The sequence below is a fragment of the Microcaecilia unicolor genome, chromosome 10 (assembly GCF_901765095.1).
Source record: "Microcaecilia unicolor chromosome 10, aMicUni1.1, whole genome shotgun sequence".
Classification (NCBI taxonomy): domain Eukaryota; kingdom Metazoa; phylum Chordata; class Amphibia; order Gymnophiona; family Siphonopidae; genus Microcaecilia; species Microcaecilia unicolor.
In genome coordinates this window covers 78863840-78884322 of record NC_044040.1, presented here as the reverse complement: position 1 = coordinate 78884322, position 20483 = coordinate 78863840, and the positions used below count along the sequence as shown (strand labels likewise).

At 41.5% G+C, this 20483-nt stretch overlaps 1 protein-coding gene across 6 annotated transcripts in view; it reads right to left on the bottom strand.

Moving 5' to 3' along the window:
- Positions 1-20483, bottom strand: part of USP15 (ubiquitin specific peptidase 15) — a 519523-nt gene that overhangs the window by 110469 nt on the left and 388571 nt on the right. For 3 of the 6 annotated variants that reach the window (XM_030217240.1, XM_030217242.1, XM_030217245.1), the window contains 3 exons: positions 4834-4875; positions 1053-1328; positions 797-867 (listed from right to left, as the gene is read on the bottom strand). In XM_030217240.1, the coding sequence (XP_030073100.1) occupies positions 797-867; positions 1053-1328; positions 4834-4875 (389 nt within the window). Of the gene's footprint in view, positions 1-796; positions 868-1052; positions 1329-4833; positions 4876-20483 lie in introns of those variants that run through there. The other 3 variants (XM_030217241.1, XM_030217244.1, XM_030217246.1) reach the window with 2 other exon arrangements.

Here is a 20483-nt window from a genome sequence, read left to right as displayed (position 1 = left end):
AAAACCTGCTGCTGTGCCAGCTGAGTTTCAGTGGTTCAAAACATCAATTGTCTCTGATTGGGCATCCAGTCGGGTCTCTGCCTCTTCGAGTCTGGACCCGACCTCTCGTATTTCACCCTTCAGGCCAGCTCCCTTAGTCACCAGCTCGCCCCGCATTGCTTTTAAGTCTGACCTTATTTCTTGCAGCCATTGCTGCCACTCGGGCCCCATCTCCTCCTCAGGTCCCCCTCGGTCTGTGCCTGCACCTGAATACGTCGGAGGTACTTTCTCAGCGGGGGATGTAGTCTGTATTTGTTCTTGACGGTTGTGTGCGTGACCGCCATTTTGTTTTCCCCTTGCGGTGCCGACGAGTAAGCAAAGCGGGAGAAATCTACCCTCTCCGTCTCCGCCTGCATCCGATTCTCACTCCCTCTCTGCCGCTCGCACCTCCGCTCTCTGTTGGCAGTAACTTCGCTTTTTAAATCGGGCTTTTTATTGCCTCATCTCCGTGGGTTGCACGGAACTCCGCTTTCAGGCGACCATGCCGCTTGGTGACGTCACTTCCTCCATGGCATTCCTTTCTCAATTCCTTTTTAATATTAATTTTATATTTATGGTAAACTGTTTTGACGCATATGCAAAGGATGGTATATCAAATTAAATAAACCATAAACTATATGATTTTCATAATCTGCCTTTCACTTTAATGTGAAATAGTATCTTTCTCTTCAAAATTAGAAGGTAACAAGCTGCCTTACGCTTAACATAATACAGAAAAGAGAAACACTAAAATAAAGATAAAGTTTAAAAAGCTTACCTCACACACATTAGTATCAAAGTGTCTTTTTTTGATCTCAGGATCCCAGTCCAAAGCTAGGTATGATCTTTCTAATAAAAGAAAAAAAAGGGTTTTGCAAATATTTTGCCTCTAAAATATAACAGGAGCTTTTGTAACTTAAAGTGAGGATTTCATTAACAACTAAACATCCATGACTACTTGGTGTTCTGTATATTTTGTAAGGAGGAAAAAGGTAAAACAGACATAGGAAATATGACAAAAAAACACAGCTTACCATCTAGTTTTAGTTGTCTGCCATCAAATCTAATATACCTAGTATCATCTTTGATATAGTTGATATCAGTATTGCCTAAGTTATTGAACTGGAATGTAAAGAGTCTTTTTGCTTGTCCTACAAATGGTTGACTTTTGCCATTTTCTTCAGTGCACAATCCATTTTCAGAATCATTATCTCCTCCAACAGAATCTTCAGATTGACTGTTTTCATTCTCTGAGGGAAGCTCCTGATCCTGGCTAGATTCATCATCTGGCTCATCTGTTTCCATTTCACCTGAGGAAGCAAAAAAAGAGGTTCCTGATGAATGAGGTAAAAAAGAAATTAACCTCCCCCCCCCAAAAAAAACCAAAAAACCAAAAAACTATCTGGTACACACACTGTTTATATAAAAATTTAAGTCATTCCCTTTTAAGATGGTTATTTCCATGCATTCCCAGAAGTTATAACTTCCAGTGTTATAACTTAAGACAAGCATATTTTGTGCAGTGCTGTATGCACCGATAGCACTATATCAATACTAATCACTTTCAACTTCAAATGCATCAACTACAAATGCATCACATAACCTAATAATTGTAACTTCAGTGTTTTTCTAGGTTGTCTGCTCTTGAAATGCAGATCCTAACACACCACTACAAGAATCACTAAAAATTTACAGAGTATCAAATTTATGTAATTCATATTAATTTTCAAAAGCAGGTAAGAGGAGAAAAAAGTTAAAACATTATACATGATAAAATGTTCATATTTCTATATTTAAAATATATTTCAGTGTGACATCAAGTGACTAAAATCACACTTGCAATAAACAAAGGGACCTGGCAAGCAGGGAAATAGCCAGAATTTGATTTTTAGACGGAGGGAGAGGCCAGGGATGGATGAGGCGGGGGGGGGGGGGGGGGGGGGGGGTGGGGGGGGGAGTATTTCCTCTCAGTTCCTCCCCCCCCCCCCAATCATACCTCTGCTGGTGGTGATACTGAAGTCCCACCAGTCAAAGAGATTCTCTGCTGGATCCCTGCTCATGCTGCCTGAGTAGTGAGAAAGCTTGCCAAGTTCCTACGGCTTAGGCAGCACGGGCAGTTTAGCTGGCAGATCTTGAACATCTCTACCAGCCAGGCATCTGGTGCCACAATTTTGAAGGGGGCATGAGCCTTTAGTGTGGGAGGGGGGAGCGTCACACCTCCAAGGGTCTTCCCTATCACCGGCTACACCCCTGTGGCAAAGATGCATGGAAGCAACCCATATAACGTTGTACCCTTGGCTCACTTCTCTCTCCTCGCTTGAAAAATTGTGTAACTGAGCTTGCACAGAAGGCTCACAGGAATCATTGGCTAGTGTTTGTGTAAGCAGTTAAAGTGACAAGATGAGTCAACATCACTGCTGCTTCAGAGCAGATACAGCAACACTTTGGTCCTCTGATCTTCAATTTTGGGAATCTTGTTACCTTGTTTTTCCCATATCTCCATCAGGCTTTTATAGCCCAACTGCCCCAAATGGTCCCAACTCCACAGAAGGAAAGTGAGATGGAATAGGGTGTGTGCATTTAGAAAGGAACAACTTTCATACTTGAAGGTGAAACTACTGGCATTTAGGATGTGTAGCAGCAAGACGTTGCCTCTGGTCACCACTAAACCTAAGAGAGATAACAGCATGCAGACTACGTACCTCCTATGATAGCTAGTTTTGAAACCGGGCCAAGCATTTTCCAAGAGCTCAGCAAGAAGTACAAGAGGAAGTACAGAAGGCAGAAAAACTGATGAAGTTCAAATTCAAAACGTGGTGCCAGCAAGTCAAGTAAATCCAAAGCCAACAAGCAATCAAGAAGTTGGTTGGATCTTTGGACAACAAAGAGAGAAAAAGGAGTGCTCAGGGAGGATAAGGTAACAGAAGAAAAACTGAACAATTTCTTTGCCTTGGTCTTTACTGAGGAGGATCTTGGGGTCATATCTATACTGGAAACTACCTACGATGGTGATGATTCAGAGCAAATAGAGCGTATCACGATAAGTGCAGAAGATGTAATAGATTAAACTGACAAACTCAAGAGCTAAAAATCATCAGGACCAGATGGAATTTACACCAGAGCCTTGACAGAACTCAAATATGAAATTTCTTCTGTTACTAGTAATCTGTAACCTATCATTCAAAACAGCCACTATACCCGAGGATTGGTGGGTGGCCAATATAATTCCAATTTCTAAAAAGGGCTCCTGGGGAGATTTAGAAAACTATAGACCGGTGAGCCTGACCAAAAAAAAAAAAAATACTGACAATATAGACAGATGTGGTGTAATGGGAATACATCAGCACGGTTTCAGGAAAGACAAGTCTTGTCTTATCAATTTATTAGATTTGTTTTCAAGATGCAAACAAGTGGAAAATGGTGAGCTGGTCTGAAAGGTGGCATTTAACCAAGTCCCATGTGACACACTCCTTAGGAAATTAAAGAGTCATGAGATAGGAGGCTATGTTCATTTCTGAATTGCAAACTGGCTAAAAGACAGAGTAGGATTGCATGATCAATTATTCGCATGGAAAAGGGTCACTAGTTGAGTGCTCACAGGTCTGTACTGAGACCTGTGCTATTAAACATCTTCATAAACAATCTGGAGAAAGGAGTGATGAGTGAGGTGCTCAAACTGAAGATCACAAAAAGTTATTCCAAACTCTTAAAACATCTAACGATTATAAAGAATGGAAGGACCTTCTGAGTCTAGAAAACTGGGCGTCTAAAAGGCTGATGAATTTTAATATGGAAAAATGCAAAGTTATGCTCATAGGAAAAATTATCCCAACTACAAATACAACATGCTGGATTCTGAGATAGGAGTGACCATTCAAGAAAAAGCTCTTGGAGTCACTGTGGTTAATACATTATAAAAGCAAATAGAATGTTAGGTATTATCTGAAAAGAGAAGGAGAACAAAGTAAACTATATCATTATGCAGTTCTGGTTGTTTCATCTCAAAAAAGAAACTGTGCAACTAGAAATGGGCAACATAATGACAAAAGGAATGGAACATCTTTCTTGTGGAGAGGCAAAACAGGTTAGGAATTTTCAGCTTGGAGAAAAGACAACTGAAAGGGGATATCATAGAAAATTTATAAAATTATGAGTGAGTAGAACAGTTAAAAATGGAACAGTTATTTAACCTGTCAAACCATACAAAAAGAGGAGGACATTCCATGAATCTAAAGAGCAGCAGGTGAAAAACATCTGATTTTGATTACTTGCTAGATGTCATCTGAGCTCAATATGCTGAATGCTCAAAGGAGGAACCTGAAGACAGTCCACACCTTAATCAATCTTACCCAGTTCTGGGAAGATGTTCAAGAGCTCAAGAAATATTTAAGCTTCTGGAAGAGAAAAGGAAAAAGAATGGGAAGAAAAAGGAAAGATGAGGTTACTGATAAGGATAGTAGATCCCTAGGTACATTAACAACAGGTCCAGGGCATTTTACGGATGGTTAGAGAAATGGGGTAGAATGGTGTCAGGCTTATTTATGATGACACCACCTTATAAGTTTACAAAAATGATGAGAAGAGAGCTTGGCTCAACTGTGATGAGTGTTTCTGGGAAAATTATAACAACAAAGAAGGGATGCAAATGTGACCCATTTTATTTACCCTCTGTAGAATGATACATAATCTCATTAAAATCTGTAATTTTTTTTTTTTTACTTGACTGCTTACCAGATTCTCAAAGATTGCTGCCCACTGTTCTGAGCAATGATTTGGATAGCAATTAAGAAACAAAAGTAATAAATAAATATTTACTTGCATGTATTAGATGCTTCACCAGAAACTGCCCCAAAGTGTCTTAAAGAAAACAGATTTACAATCAGTGAAATAATCAGCAAGAAATAAAGGGTTCCTTTTACAAACCACGGTAGCAATTCTGGCACAGCAAATGCAACAAAGCCCATTCAATTCCTATGGGCTTCAGTGCATTTGCTGCACTGGAATTGCCACAGCAGCTTTGTAAAAGGAGCCCAAAATAAATAAAAACATGAATAAAACCAAACCCTACATACAAATCAGTAATGTATAACATACAATTATCAAAAGAATTCATTAAACAAACCAATACAATGTTCTCCTCATTGAAAAGAAGTAAAAAAAAAAGGCAACTCTTTGAAAGTTTTCATAAAAGGCAATAATTATTCACCTTTCAAATTCCATTAGGTACAAGACTCCACAGAGTGCAAACACTGCTTGAAAATGCTTTCTATTCATCCCTTTCAACCTAACCTCCGCAGGTGTTGGTACTTGCAACAAAATCTCATCTACTGAGCAAAGCTGTCTGCCTGGAACATAGCGACAGACACTCACTCAGATAAGACAGTCTTAACCTGTAAACAAATTTAAAAGTAAAGGATGGCATTTTAAATTTGCTACAATATTCCATTGGAAGCCAGTGTAAAGGCAGCAGAGATAGTTATCTTCAATCAAACTGTAAAATGCTTAATAAAAGGATAAGCAGCTAAATTCTGTCTATCCTGTAATTTGCCTAGAGAGGTCTTAGGTAGGTCAGTTGGCATTGAATTACAAGAATCTAATCTACTAATAACGACTAAGTGGATCAAGGTAGCCACATCCTTATTCTACTGGACTGGTCTAGTTAAATTAAACTGGTACAAAAAGAGAACACATGCACTGAACACTATGACTATATGAGACTTCGCTGCCAGCCCCACATCCACTGTTAAACCCAATAATCACACTTTGCCCTTGCTAGCCAAAAGTTCCTTATTTAATTCTAACCCAGAGTGAGTTGGATGTTGTCAGTCTAGAAATTAAAGTTGAATAAGAATACAAGGATCAACAATATTGAAGGAAGCACTCAAATATAGTAAGACAACAGTCAAGTCTTGTGTCTTGTCCAGAGCACAATGCAGGTCATCTAGAAGGGATATAAGAACAGTTTTTGTACTACACTGAGGACAAAACCCTGACCGATAATAGCCTAGCAATTGACAAAATATTGCCTGCCCTAAAATCTTACTCAAAAAGGGCAAATCAGAAATAGGAAAAATTCCTTATTTTAGGGGAGCCATATCAGAAATACTTTTAGAGAACTCAAGGAGGGTTTCTTAAGGAGAGGGCAAGTAATTGCCTCCTTCAGTTTAGTCTTTGCAATTATCAATAAGGTCTCCATCAACAACACTTTTGCTCCTTTAATTAACTTTGAAGAGCAGGGATCTAAACTATAAGTTACTGGTTTAGAGTGTACCATAATCTTATCTAGCTCAGCGCAGGCCAATTCCTTAAACAAATTCAATCTCTACAGCTCCAAAAGACAAAAAATCATGAAGGGGCTTCCTTTGTAACAGAACCCTCTTTTTTTCTCACATCATACAATTTTATCATCAACCAAAATCCTTTTCTGAGAATCATATAAAACTAGCAACTGTTTCACAAATATCTGTGCTCTCTCATTTTCTAGGCTCATGTGGATCTACTAGAGGGTATACAACCATACCGAACTGCCTGAACTGATCCAATTTGTTTCTAGGGAGTTTTATCCCTGCTGATACCAATCCAATTACTCCATGACCATGATGTTAAAAGTTGTGTTTTAACTCTTTGCTGTTTTTACATTTCACCTCTTCACTTGAAGGAGTGAAGGGTGGGCTGCTTGCAATGCTGCTTCTTCCCCATCCTGTTCCTACTAACATCTACCATTTTATCTAAAGTTAATCCTGGAAATCTACAACATTCTATAAGCAGCCTGAAAAGTATTCAAATATTTCCACACAAGAAAAAATATAAATCACTGTCAAATGTTTCTGCTATTGTGCCTTACTATTCAACGTAAAAGAAACAACTTAGTGATCTGACCACCCCTACTAGACCTATTTTTACCTGATCAACCAGAAAAACTCTTCATTTTTGAATAAAAGATCAAATCTTAAAGTGTCATTCCTTAAGAATTGATTGGTCAACCAACCCAACAAGCTCAACAGAAACTGCTGAAATAAATCATCTGCTACTGAACAAGACACAAATTATCAATGTTTAAAATTAAAATCACCTACAACCAATATCATCAAGCAATCAAGAGCCAACAAAGAAAATTAAACAAGCTTAGGAAGAAGTATTTTAACAAAAACAAATCACTAGATGCAATAAAGCAATAGCAGATTATTATAACCCCCCAAAATCATAATCACAATTCCCAATATCCAAATCTTGAGGCAGAGCATAACGGTTTAAATTCAACAAGCATTATAATAATTTTTTCTGAGAAATAAATTGTTTTAAATGTTCAGGCAAAAAGAAAACATATTTCACCCCCAGGTATTTTACGTTGCATTTGCATGGATAGTTCAAGTGGAACGAGGCTCCTAAAGACAAAGTTTCTGCTCGAAGTGTTAAGAAGTCTTTCCTCCTAGTTTGGGTTAATTTAGTAACATCTGGGAATACCCAGATTTTCCCTCCATAGAATAGATTTTGTATGCTCTTCAAGGCCATCTTCCTAACAAGTTCTAAATCTTGGGAAAATACAAATGAGACCAACAAAGTTTGTCGCTCAGTTACATCGGACAATGAGGTTTCCAGCAATTCTGATACATTTAGTTCCGGTTGATCCAGCATTTGCCCAGCTTTCTTTGTAGGAAGATAATAAATTTTATTTACTGGAGGCACATTTTCCAGGGAAAATTTTAAGTTTTCCACCAAATACCTTTTAAAGGTTTCCAGTGGTGTAGATATTGAGGTCCGTGGAAAATTCAAAAAACGTAAATTTGGCCTCCTATTACAGTTTTCAAAGTATTCCAACTTATGAATCAGCATATTGTCTTGTATTAATTTAACTGAGGTTTCCTTCAATTTAGAATTTTCATTTGACAAAATCTTAATCTTTTCAGAAACCTCTTCTTTCATAGAGGAAAATGCATTAGTTAATTCCTTTACATTACTCACTAATGGTTCAATTTTGCTCGTTGATATCATCACCGTCTGCAGAATTTCCCATATTGCTTCAAGCGTCACCGCAGGCGAGGAGATCTGAGGTGTTCCTAGTCTCTGTGCCTTACTCTCAGCCGTCGTTGTTTTAGAGGCCTCGGTTGCGACATCGAGGTGGGGACCCAGGTGTAGCTCTCTTCTCCCGTCTTCGCGGTATAGGGCTATACCTCCATCATCGAGCACAGCCGGTTGCGGTGGTGGTGGGCGCGCCGGGGGGGACAACGAGACGTCCTGCTCCAAGAGCTCGGCTCTTCCTCGGGCTACGAGCTCAGCGGGGCTTCCCGGCGTCGTTACAGGGGTTCTCGCAAGGAATCCCTCAATGGTAGGCTGTGTTGGAGTAGAAGTTAAAACCGGCTGGGCTCCGGTTTTCACGAGACCCTTCCTCTTGGTATGTGGCATCACAGCAAACTTAGAGGTAAAAGTTTTAGTAAGAAAATACTCCAGGAGGAATGGGTTTAAACACAGTGTTACCAGAGGTTCACCCACGGTTCGATGTTGCTGCCGCCATCTTGCTCCACAAGATTAACTCTTGATCAAAAAACACAGAAAGCAACACTTTTTATCAGTATATGAAATATCTTCCTTAGACCATTATAATAAGAGAGGGGGAGAGAAAATAGCATTTAAAGGGAAAAAAAGAAGAAAAAAAACCACCAAAAAATAAGGCATTAAACAGGAAAGACTATCACCAATCCTAAATATAAACCACAATTTCCAACTCAGATGATCTTCTTTATATATAGGAATGAACACAGCTGCTCGGGAAGAAAAAAAGGCACATTTTGTCCATCCAAGCCTTACAACATATTTACGACAAGAGGAAAGTAGCTCCCAAATCCTTCACTTCCAGTCTGATTGTCAAAATGTTTTTCCTATCTTGTGTTGTTTTTGTTACATCAGGGTAAATCCAAAGTTTTTGTGCGCAAAACATTTCCCAATCTCAAAGTTGTATTTAAATCTTGTTTGAAAACATGAGATCAACAGTGTTGCTCTGAGTAGTCTCCATTATAAATTCTTCTAGAACTGAAAAGATATTTTTAAGGTTTAATGAGGCTGCCTGGGCTACATTCATCCCCCCTCCTTTTTTTTTTTTTAAAGAGGAAATTGCCAAACAATAAATCTTATTTATAGATGGAATATTGCCAAAGGAAAAACCTAGTATTTCAACAAGGTATTTCTTAAAAAGTTCTATTGATAAAATTCCAGGGGGTTTTGGAAAATTCAAAACTCACAGGTTAAGCCTTCTATTAAAGTTCTCTGTTTGTTCCAATCTTCTATACAAGGCCAATTTATCACGTGTCACAACACTCTTGAAGATCTTTCATATTACCATTTATCCAATTCTTCTATATAGAAAAGTCCAGTTTAAACTCTTCTACCATTTTAGTCATTTGGTCAACTTTAGAAACGAAAAATGTTACCTCTGCTGCAGACCTGGAAACTGTATCTTGGAGCTACTGCAAAACTTCTCAGGTCGCATCCAAAGTAACCGCCATTGGAGCCTTCAGCGAACCTCGCAAAGCTGCCCTAACCTCCAGCAGTGGATGAACATCCTTTGGGTTGATGCCCTCCTGTGGGGCCTGAACCACAGCCACTTTGGCAGTACGGGCCCTGCCGTCAAGATCAGAGGTAGTAATGGGCATGGCGGAACATGTGGCATTGGGGGTGATCATGATGTCTCCAGCCCAAGAGAAGTGGATGTTCCCTTGCCCGATTTCACTGCCAGGCAACTCTAACTTTTGCAATAGCTAGTCCCGCTGTGAAGCAATCTATTCTCTGCTGCCCCAGGGGAACGAACCATTTGAGCCATGGGGGAGCAGCCTTAATGGTCCCCTTTCTCTTCGTATGAGGCATAACGAAGTAGAAAAATCTCCACTAGAATTATAGGGTCTTACAGTTCCAGTCCTGCCGCCATCTTAGCTGATCCCCCCCCCCCCCAAAAAAAAATCTTGCTTGTGATGATACATAAATTACTCACTAAACTGCAAATGTACTTATTCATTTGATAAAACAGACCACATTACAGACGATTCAATATATTCTAGTGCAGAAACCACTTACTAATCCTGTAGCTGAGGCTGAATATGCAAAACCTTCATCTGACAATACACCCCCAAATGCCTTGGGGTCAAACAAAGAATCATAGCATTTAAGAGTCTAGAATGCTAGTAAGAACTTAAACAAGACTTCACAACTTCCTCAGTCAATTTAAACATGCTTGCAATTTCTGCATATAGTAACACATTTTAGCAAAATCAACTGACAAAAATCTTGTAAAAGACAGTTTATATATTTATTTTTATTTATTTATACTTGTATCCCACAATTATCCAAATATGAGTTTTGGTTCATTGTGGCTTACATTTAACAGTTGTTAGAGATTACATTGATTCAATTACATTTACAAGTTTGTATGATGCTGTATTTTATAGTGCTTGGGAAGATTACTATTACTGTGTATGGATCAGTCATTGGGTTTCATGAGAAGATATGTCTTAGTTGTAGGATATCTTACTCAAATTACTGTGTGATTTCTGCATTCTTCTCCAATTGTAACATAGTAAATGACAGCAGATAAAGACCTGTACGGTCCATCCAGTCTGCCCAACAAGATAAACTCATTTACATGGTATGTGATACTTTATATGTATACCTGAGTTTGATTTGTCCTTGCCTTTCTCAGGGCACAGACCTTAGAAGTCTACCCAGCACTGTTCTTGTACTAAGTTCTGAAGCTAACGGCAAAGCCCCTTAAAATTTACACTCCAACCCATCCCTACCTATTCAGTCACAATCAGGGCATAGACCCTAGAAGTCTGCCCAGCTCCCATTTTGTTTCCCAATTACCAGCGTCGCCAACCAATCTACGCTAAGATTCCGCGGAACCATTCCTTCTAAACAGGATTCCTTTGTATTTATCCCAGGCATGTCTGAATTCCATTACCGTTTTCATCTCCACCACCCTCTCCGTGAAAAAATACTTCCTGACATTAGTCTAGAGTCTGCCCCCCTTTAACCTCAATTCATGTCCTCTAGTTCTACCATCATCCCGTCTCTGAAAACAGTTCATTTGTGGATTAATACCTTTCAAATATTTGAATGTCTGTATCATGTCACCCCTGTTTCTCCTTTCCTCTAAGGTATACATGGTCAGGTCAGCAAGTCTCTCCTTGTACGGTTTGCAACACAAATCCCATACCATTTTTGTACCTTTTCTTTGCACCGCTTCCAGTCTTTTTACATCTTTAGCAAGATACGGCCTCCAAAACTGAACACAATATTCCAAGTGGGGCCTCAACACCTCCTTTTGTTCTGCTGGTTATGCCCTACTCAATGCAGCCTACCATCCTTCTGGCCACGGCCGTTGCCTTGTCGCATTGTTTCTTCACCTTCAGATCCTCAGACACCAACACCCCAAGGTCTCTCTCCTGAGTCGAGCTTACTAATCTCTCCCCTCCTATTTGGTATCTCTCTTTCGGGTTTCTACACTCTATTGGCTATTTTTGTGTCATCCGCAAAAAGGCACACCTTTCCTTCCAACCCTTCAGCAATATGTCCCACAAATATATTAAACAGAATAGGCCCCAGCACCGACCCCTGAGGAACTCCACTGTTCACCTTCCTTTCCTCTGAGCGGATTCCATTTACCACCACCCTCTGCTACCTGTCAACCAGTTTCTTATCCAGTTCACCACTAATGTCAGAGGAGGGCGGGCCCAGGAAGAACAGAGAGACGATGTCGGAGGAGGCAGAAGTGATCGTCGATCAGCTGTTCCATCCCGTGCAGCGCCTTCACACAGAGGTGAGAGGCGCTGCACCGGCCAATAAGTCGGAAGGGGGGTCCGGTGGAGGGGGGGAGCGGCGGCGATGAGCTCAGGGGGGACGGGGCACGGGGCGGAGGATGCCGGGAGGCAGAGCTATGGGAGGAGTACAGGGAGAGACAGGAAGGGAGGGGGACCGGGGCTGCTACACTTTTTAGTTTTGTTTTAATTTTTTATTTTAAACGAGCGGAAGCGGGGGCAAGGCTGTCCATACAGGACTCTCCTGACGAGCGCCCTTGCCCCTTCCCAGTCCTTTTTTAATTTTGTATCCGTTTCATTAGTATTGTATGCAGAGGGAAGCTGGGAACCACATGTTTGTGATGTTTATTTTGTTTTTCAACATGCCTGCTTGGAATTTTAAGGTGCAGGGGGAAGCGGGGAGATGACAGCTCAGGCCTTTACGACTGCTCTGACCATACGTTTAATATGTCGTGGTAAATGATTCGGTGTAATCTTTGGTATTGTTAGTGCATCCCGAATCGCCCACATTACAATGGTAGTTACTCTTTTGTATTCCATTTTGTTTAGCTGCTTGCTTCGTCGGAAAAAGGCCTTTAATGCATGCAACGGTTAGGAATTTCCCTCGTTAAAGGGTTTTTAGAGGGTCGTTAAGGTTTAGTGCATCTGGCCTTGAATTAGGAGGACAAGGGAACTCTATGCGACAGGTAGATGTAACCTGGTTTTCTTTTGTTTGTGCCCTGTACCTTTGCAGATCCCAGAACTAACTGGAACTAACCATGAAAAGGGACAAGCTCCTTTGGTAATACTCCACTAGATAAGTAGTTTTAATAAGTACATTTTGAGTGGCTTCCAGGAGACACAGGCAATCATAAGTACATAAGTATTGCCATACTGGGACAGACCAAAGGTCCATCAAGCCCAGCATCCTGTTTCCAACAGTGGCCAATCGAGGTCACAAATACCTGGCAAGATCCCAAAAAAGTACACAACATTTTATGCTGCTTATCCCAGAAATAGTGGATTTTCCCCAAGTCTAATTTAATAATGGTCTCTGGACTTTTCCTTTGGAAAGCCGCCCAGACCCTTTTTAAACCCTGCTAAGCTAAACACCTTTACCACATTCTCTGGCAATGAATTCCAGAGTTTAATTACACGTTGAGTGAAGAAAACGTTTCTCCGATTTGTTGTAAATTTACTACTTTGTAGCTTCATCGCATGCCCCCTAGTCCTAGTATTTTTTGGAAAGCATAAACAGACACTTCACGTCTACCCGTTCCACTCATTTTATAGACCTCTATCATATCTCCCCTCAGCCGTTTTTTCTCCAAGCTGAAGAGCCCTAGCCACTTTAGCCTTTCCTCATAGGGAAATCGTCCCATCCCCTTTATCATTTTCGTCGCCCTTCTTTGCACCTTTTCTAATTCCACTATATCTTTTTTTGAGATGCGGCGACCAGAATTGAACACAATATTCGAGGTGTGGGTGCACCATAGAGCGATACAAAGGCATTATAATATCCTCATTTTTAGTTTTCCATTCCTTTCCTAATAATAATACCTAACATTCTATTTGCTTTCTTAGCCGCAGCAGCACACTGAGCAGGTTTCAATGTATCATCAACGACGACACCTAAATCCCTTTCTTGGTCGATGACACCTAACGTGGAACCTTGCATTACGTAGCTATAATTCGGATTCCTCCTTCCAACATGCATCACTTTGCACTTGCTCACATTAAACGACACCTGTCATTTAGACGCCCCGTCTTCAAGTTTTGTAGTGTCCTCTTGTAATTTTTCACAATCCTACGATTTAACGACTGCGAATACCTTTGTGTTGTCAGCAAATTTAATTACCTCACTAATTACTCCCATCTCTAGGTCATTTATAAATATGTTAAAAAGCAGCAGTCCCAGCACAGACCCCTGGGGAACCCCACTAACCACCCTTTTCCATTGAGAATACTATTTAACCCTACTCTCTGTTTTCTATCTTTTAACTAGTTTTTTTTATCCACAATAGGACACTAACTCCTATCCCATGAATCTCCAATTTCTTCTGGAGCCTTTCATGACGTACTTTGTCAAACGCCTTTTGAAAATCCAGATACACAATATCAACCGTCTCACCTTTATCCACATGCTTGCTCACACCTTCAGGTCCTGGCTACAGTACTTCCTACTTCACACCAGGGTGATGCTCTTCTTCTAGGAGACCTCCCTTCTCCAAGGTAGCACAGGGGCTACCAGACTGGAGGTGGAACTTCTTTATAACATCCCTGTAGGTTTCATCTATGTACCTCTCTGTCTCCCTCAGCTCCAAGTCTGCTACTCTAGCCTCAAGAGAACGGACACGTTCTCTGACAGCTGGGAGCACTTTGCATCAGGCATACACATATATAACTGCTCACCAACTGGGAGATAATCATACATGTGACACTCAATGCAAAAGACTGGCTAGCACCACTTTCGTTGCTGGACTGCTGACTCCATCTTAGTATTTTTGATTTTTTCAATAATTTAAAACTTGCTAAAGTATTAAGGATATCAGCCTAATATAAAAATGTCTTTTAGTTTATATGGTATATTGTGTGATTTATTTAGTGTTTCCTTCTTAGATGGTAATGAAATGTATTTAAAACTCTGTAAGAGCATTCCTTGCTTGTTATCCTAATTACAATAACTGACTATAAATGAAGAGTTGTCCTAGGGGTGGGCAGGTGTTGGGGACCTTCGATCTGTCCCACACCTATAATAAGAATGGATGTAGGAACAACAGCAGAGCAAGGGAGTCCTAAAACCAGGCACAGTCACAGTCTTCCAAAGTTAGAAACAGATCCGAAGGGAATCTTATAGTGTAAACTGCCACTCACCACTTTGATTTATTTCTTTATTGTCCTCCAAATCTGCAGTATTTGGGATTCCATGTTCCAACTAATCCTGGATGTGGCTACCAAATACCATAACTTCTTTATCTTAGGTAACTACAAGGTTCACTTTAAGTCATCTACCTCTTCCAGAGACAAACATTTTATACTGTTCATGGATGGGCTGGGTTTAAACAGAATATTATAGGCCCCTCTCACATAAAAGCCCACATTAGATAAGAAATTGTGACAGTTATTCCAGAATTTAAGAAATCCTGACCGATATCTAAAATTGATCTTGCAAAATTTTTTGTTAAATTGTAGATTTTCTCTAGATTTTAGTAATCATAGTAAACATAGTAGATGACGGCAGAAAAAGACCTGCACGGTCCATCCAGTCTGCCCAAGAAGATAAATTCATATATGCTACTTTTTATTTGTAATGTCCTCTTCAGTGCACAGACCATATAAGTCTGCCCAGCACTATCCTCGCCTCCCAACTACCAGTCCCGCCTCCCACCACCAGCTCTGGCACAGACCCTATAAGTCTGCCCAGCACTATCCCTGCCTCCTATCACCGGCTCTGGCACAGACCGTATAAGTCTGCCCAGCACTATCCCTGCTGCCCACCAGCCCCGGCACAGACCGTATAAGTCTGCCCAGCACTAGTCCCGCCTCCCAACCACCAGCCTCGGCACAGACCGTGTAAGTCTGCCCAGCACTAGCCCCGCCTCCCAACCACCAGCTCTGCCACCCATTCTAGGCTAAGCTCCTGAGGATCCATTCCTTCCGCACAGGATTCATTTATGTTTATCCCACGCATGTTTGAATTCCGTTACCGTTTTCATCTCCACCACCTCCCACGGGAGGGCATTCCAAGTATCCACCACCCTCTCCGTGAAAAAATACTTCCTGACGTTCTTCTTGAGTCTGCCCCCCTTCAATCTCATTTCATGCCCTCTCGTTCTACCGCCTTCCCATCTACGGAAAAGGTTTGTTTGCGGATTAATACCTTTCAAATATTTGAACGTCTGTATCATATCACCCCTGTTTCTCCTTTCCTCCAGGGTATACATGTTCAGGTTCGCAAACCTCTCCTCATACGTCTTGTAACGCAAATCCCATACCATCCTCATAGCTTTTATTTGCACCGCTTCAATTCTTTTTACATCCTTAGCAAGATACGGCCTCCAAAACTGAACACAATACTCCAGGTGAGGCCTCACCAACGACTTGTACAGGGGCATCAACACCTCTTTTCTTCTGCTGGTCACACCTCTCTCTATACAGCCTAGTAACCTTCTAGCTACGGCCACCGCCTTGTCACACTGTTTCATCGCCTTCAGATCCTCAGATACTATCACCCCACAATCCCTCTCCCCATCCGTACCTAGCAGACTCTCACTGCCTACCACATAAGCCTCTCTTGGATTTCTACTCCCTAAGTGCATCACTTTGCATTTCTTCGCATTGAATTTTAATTGCCAAACCTTAGACCATTCTTCTAGCTTTTTCAGATCTTTTTTCATGTTTTCCACTCCCTCCGGGGTGTCCACTGTGTTACAAATCTTAGTATCATCCGCAAATAGGCAAACTTTACCTTCTAACCCTTCGGCAATGTCACTCACAAATATATTGAACAGAATTGGCCCCAGCACCAATCCCTGAGGCACTCCACTACTCACCTTTCCCTCCTCCGAGCGAACTCCATTCACCACCACCCTCTGGCGCCTGTCCGTCAACCAGTTCCTAATCCAGTTCACCACTTTGGGTCCTATCTTCAGCCCATCCAGTTTATTTAAAAGCCTCCTGTGGGGAACCCGTGTCAAAAGCCTTGCTGAAATCTAAGTAGATTACGTCTATAGCACGTCCACGGTTCAATTCTCCGGTCACCCAATCAAAGAATTCAATAAGATTTGTTTGGCACGATTTCCCTTTGGTAAAACCATGTTGTCTCGGATCTTGCAACTCATTTTCTTCCAGGAAATTCACTATCCTTTCCTTCAGCATCGCTTCCATTACTTTTCCAATAATCGAAGTGAGGCTTACCGGCCTGTAGTTTCCAGCTTCTTCCCTATCACCACTTTTGTGAAGAGGGACCACCTCCGCCATTCTCCAATCCCTCGGAACCTCTTCCATTTCTAAGGATTTATTAAACAAATCTTTAAGAGGACCCGCCAGAACCTCTCTGAGCTCCTTCAATATCCTGGAGTGGATCCCATCCGGTCCCATGGCTTTGTCCACCTTTAGTTTTTCTAGTTGTTGATACACACTCTCTTCCGTGAACGGTGCTATATCCACTCCATTCTCAAATGAACTTTTGCCAGTCCATCGTGGTCCTTTCTCCTGGATTTTCTTCAGTAAAAACAGAACAAAAGTATCTATTTAGTAAATTTACCTTTTCTTCATCATTATCTACATAGCGGTTTGCAGTATCTTTTAGTCTCACAATTCCCTTTTTAGTCATTCTCCTTTCACTAATATACCTGAAGAAATTTTTGTCACCCCTCCTTACCTTTCTAGCCATTTGTTCTTCCGCTTTCGCCAGACAGAGCTCTAATGGAGCAAAAGAATTCTGTAGGGGTAACACTTGTGAGGGTGTATGCCTCTGTGTCACATGACGAAGTCTGCCTGAGCCTACTGGGAACCATCTATTCTTAGGTGGTTTTATCCTTTGAGGCAGTGGTGTGAATTTGGTTTGATTTTGTGCAGTCTTAGAAGTTGCTTTAAGTGCATCTAATTCCTGCTTTAATTTACTGAGCTCTTGTTTTAAACTAGCGAGCTGATTACTGATAGGACAAGCCTTAAGTTTCCAGATGATTGGCCTTGAAACTAAAGCTCCACAATTATTACAGAGAATAAAAGTCATCTTGATTTGTTGAAAGGGTATGAGTAGGTATTTTATGATGGGGCTTGACAGTGTGCAAGATTAACTTTATTCCTCAGCAATTTGAAACAGTTGTAATTCGGGTGGAGTTAAATAGTGATAAGTAGTATAGTTAGAATAGGGATTTAGGAAGTGTCAGTCTTGGGGTGGGTGGGTATAAACCTAAACTTGTGGAATGTGTTTGCTGTAAAACCTATCTTAGGCCTGTATTAAGCCTCTTTTCTACAAAGCTGATTGGGACAAGGGGAAGACAAGGATAGTAGGTAGAGATATGCAAAAAAAGCACAGTTCTAGGGTAGGAAAAGCCACAAATATAGCCAGCACAAGTCTTATCTGAGTTTCTCCCAGCCAGAGACCAGCAACACAGCTCTCCACAGAAAACACACTTGTGCTTTTAAAATGGCTGCAGAAAAAAACCAGGTGAGCTGAGATGGGGTGGGGGAAGGAAGGAGCTCAGAAACTTGGCAAAAGAAAGATTTCTAATACTTGCTGGCAGTTTGAAATCAGAAATCTAGTTTTCAGATTCACAGATATCAATAAACCAGTTTGAAACACAGTCAGATTATACAATCAGATCAAACAGGTTTTTTTTTTTTTTTTTTAAATCTTTTTAGGAAAATATATTTGCAGGGACACAGACAGACAAGGATAGTAGGTAGAGATGTGCAAAAAAAAGCACAGTTCTAGGGTAGGAAAAGCCACAAATATAGCCAGCACAAGTCTTATCTGAGTTTCTCCCAGCCAGAGACCAGCATTACCGTCAGAGCAAGCTGTGCTATAAGAACATATGAGTTGCCATACTGGGACAGACCGAAGGTCCATCAAGCCCAGTATCCTGTTTCCAACAGTGGCCAATCCAGGACACAAGTACCTGGCAAGATCCCAGAACAGTAAAACAGATTTTATGCTGTTTAGCCTAGAAAATCAGCAGTGGATTTTTCTAAGTCCATCTTATTAATGACTTATAGACTGCTGTTTTAGGAAATTATCTAAATCTTTTTCAAACCCTACTAAGCTAACTGCTTTTACCATATTCTCTGGCAACGAAGTCCAGAGTTTAATTACAGGTTAAGTGATGAAATATTTTCTCCAGTTTGTTTTAAATCTACTACTTTAGTAGCTTCATTGCATGCCCCCTAGTCGTAGTATTTTTGGAAAGAATAAGGGAAAATTAGGTTCTTACCTCGATAATTTTCTTTTCTTTAGACACAGCAGATGAATCCATTAACTGATGAGTTGTATCTGCCTACCAGCAGGTGGAGATAGAGAACACTGAAAGCACATGGTGTTCCAGGACGCCCAACCCCCTCTGCCTTCAGTATATGAAATTTCCAAAGCACAGTGAATAAAAAAGGCAATATAACAAACTTTCCTCACAGAGAACAAACGCCCCAGAACCGGGGCAATAACCAAACAAAGGAGGGACGTTATCAACCTCCTGCAATAAAAACAGCATGTAGAAACTCTGATAGCTTGTCTTCTCCTGATGAGGCACAATGTCTATATTCAACATCTGTACAAAAACTAAAGTCAGTCAGGGAGGGATCATGGATTCATCAACTCTGACTAAAGGAAATAAAATTATCAAGGTAAGAACCTAATTTTCCCTTCCTTGTCATCAACAGCAGATGAATCCATTAACTTATGGGATGTACCAAAGCACTCCCTAAGTAGGGTGGGAACAGGCAACTCCGCGAGAAAGCACTTGAGCTCCAAAATGCGCATCCTGCCACGCTGCCACCTCCAGCATGAAATGCCGCACGAAAGAGAGCTGAAAAGCCCAGGTAGCCGCACGACAGATCTCCTGAAGAGAAAAAACACCTGTTTCAGCCCACGAAGAGGACATTGCCCTCGTAGAGTGCGCTTTAAACGCTTCAGGCAGCGACCGCCCTGAAAGCAGATAAGCCGAAAAAATGAGTTCCTTAAGCCATCGGGCTATAGTGGCCTTAGATGCCAGAAACCTCCGTCGAGGACCTGCCAACAGAACAAATAAATTATCAGAATTCCTAAACTCATTTGACATCTGCAGATACTGGCCACAGAGCCCTGCGGACATCCAAAAGGCGCAATTGCCCAAAGAAGTCCGGAAACTCCTCTTTAGAAAAGGAAGGAAGAAAGATGGGCTGGTTGAGGTGAAAAGCTGAAACTACCTTAGGCAGAAAAAAAGGCACCGTACAAACAGTTACCCCAGATTCAGAGAACTGCAGAAAAGGATCCCGACAGGAAAGAGCCTGAAGCTCAGACACTCTTCTAGCCGATGTCATTGCCACTAAAAAAACTGACTTGAGTGTCACATCCTTCTCAGAAGCTCGTTTAAGAGGCTCAAACGAAGATCGCTGGATCGCCTTCAACACGGGCCCCAGGTTCCAAGCCGGACAAGGCGACTGCAAAGGAGGATGGAGACAAAGCGCCCCTCTGAGAAAACGGAGAATATCTGGATGAGCAGCAAGGGACAATCCGGAGACTTTCCCCTGGAAGCAGGCCAACACTGCCACTTCAACTCGAAGGGAATTGTAGGCCAGGCCCTTTTGTAGCCCGTCCTGCAAAAAGTCCAGCAAGAGCGAGACTGTCACCAGAGTTGGCGAGATAGACTTTGGCGTACACCATGCTTCAAAAGTGTGCCAGATCCGAGCACAAGTCGCAGAGGTAGACCACGTGCGAGCCTGCAAGAGCGTGGCAATAACCTTGTTAGAATAGCCCTTGTCCCTCAATTGCGCCCTCTCAAGAGCCAGGGCCGTAAGACCAAAGCGGCAAGCATCTTCCATAGTCACCGGACACTGAACTAACAGGTTCAGAACCCGAGGCAAAGGAAGAGGCACATCCACCAGCAACCGCTGTAGATCCGCTTACCACGGACGCCTTGGCCAATCTGGGGCAATGAGAATCACCAATCCTTGGTGCAGACAAATCCGAAGTAGAACTCGCCC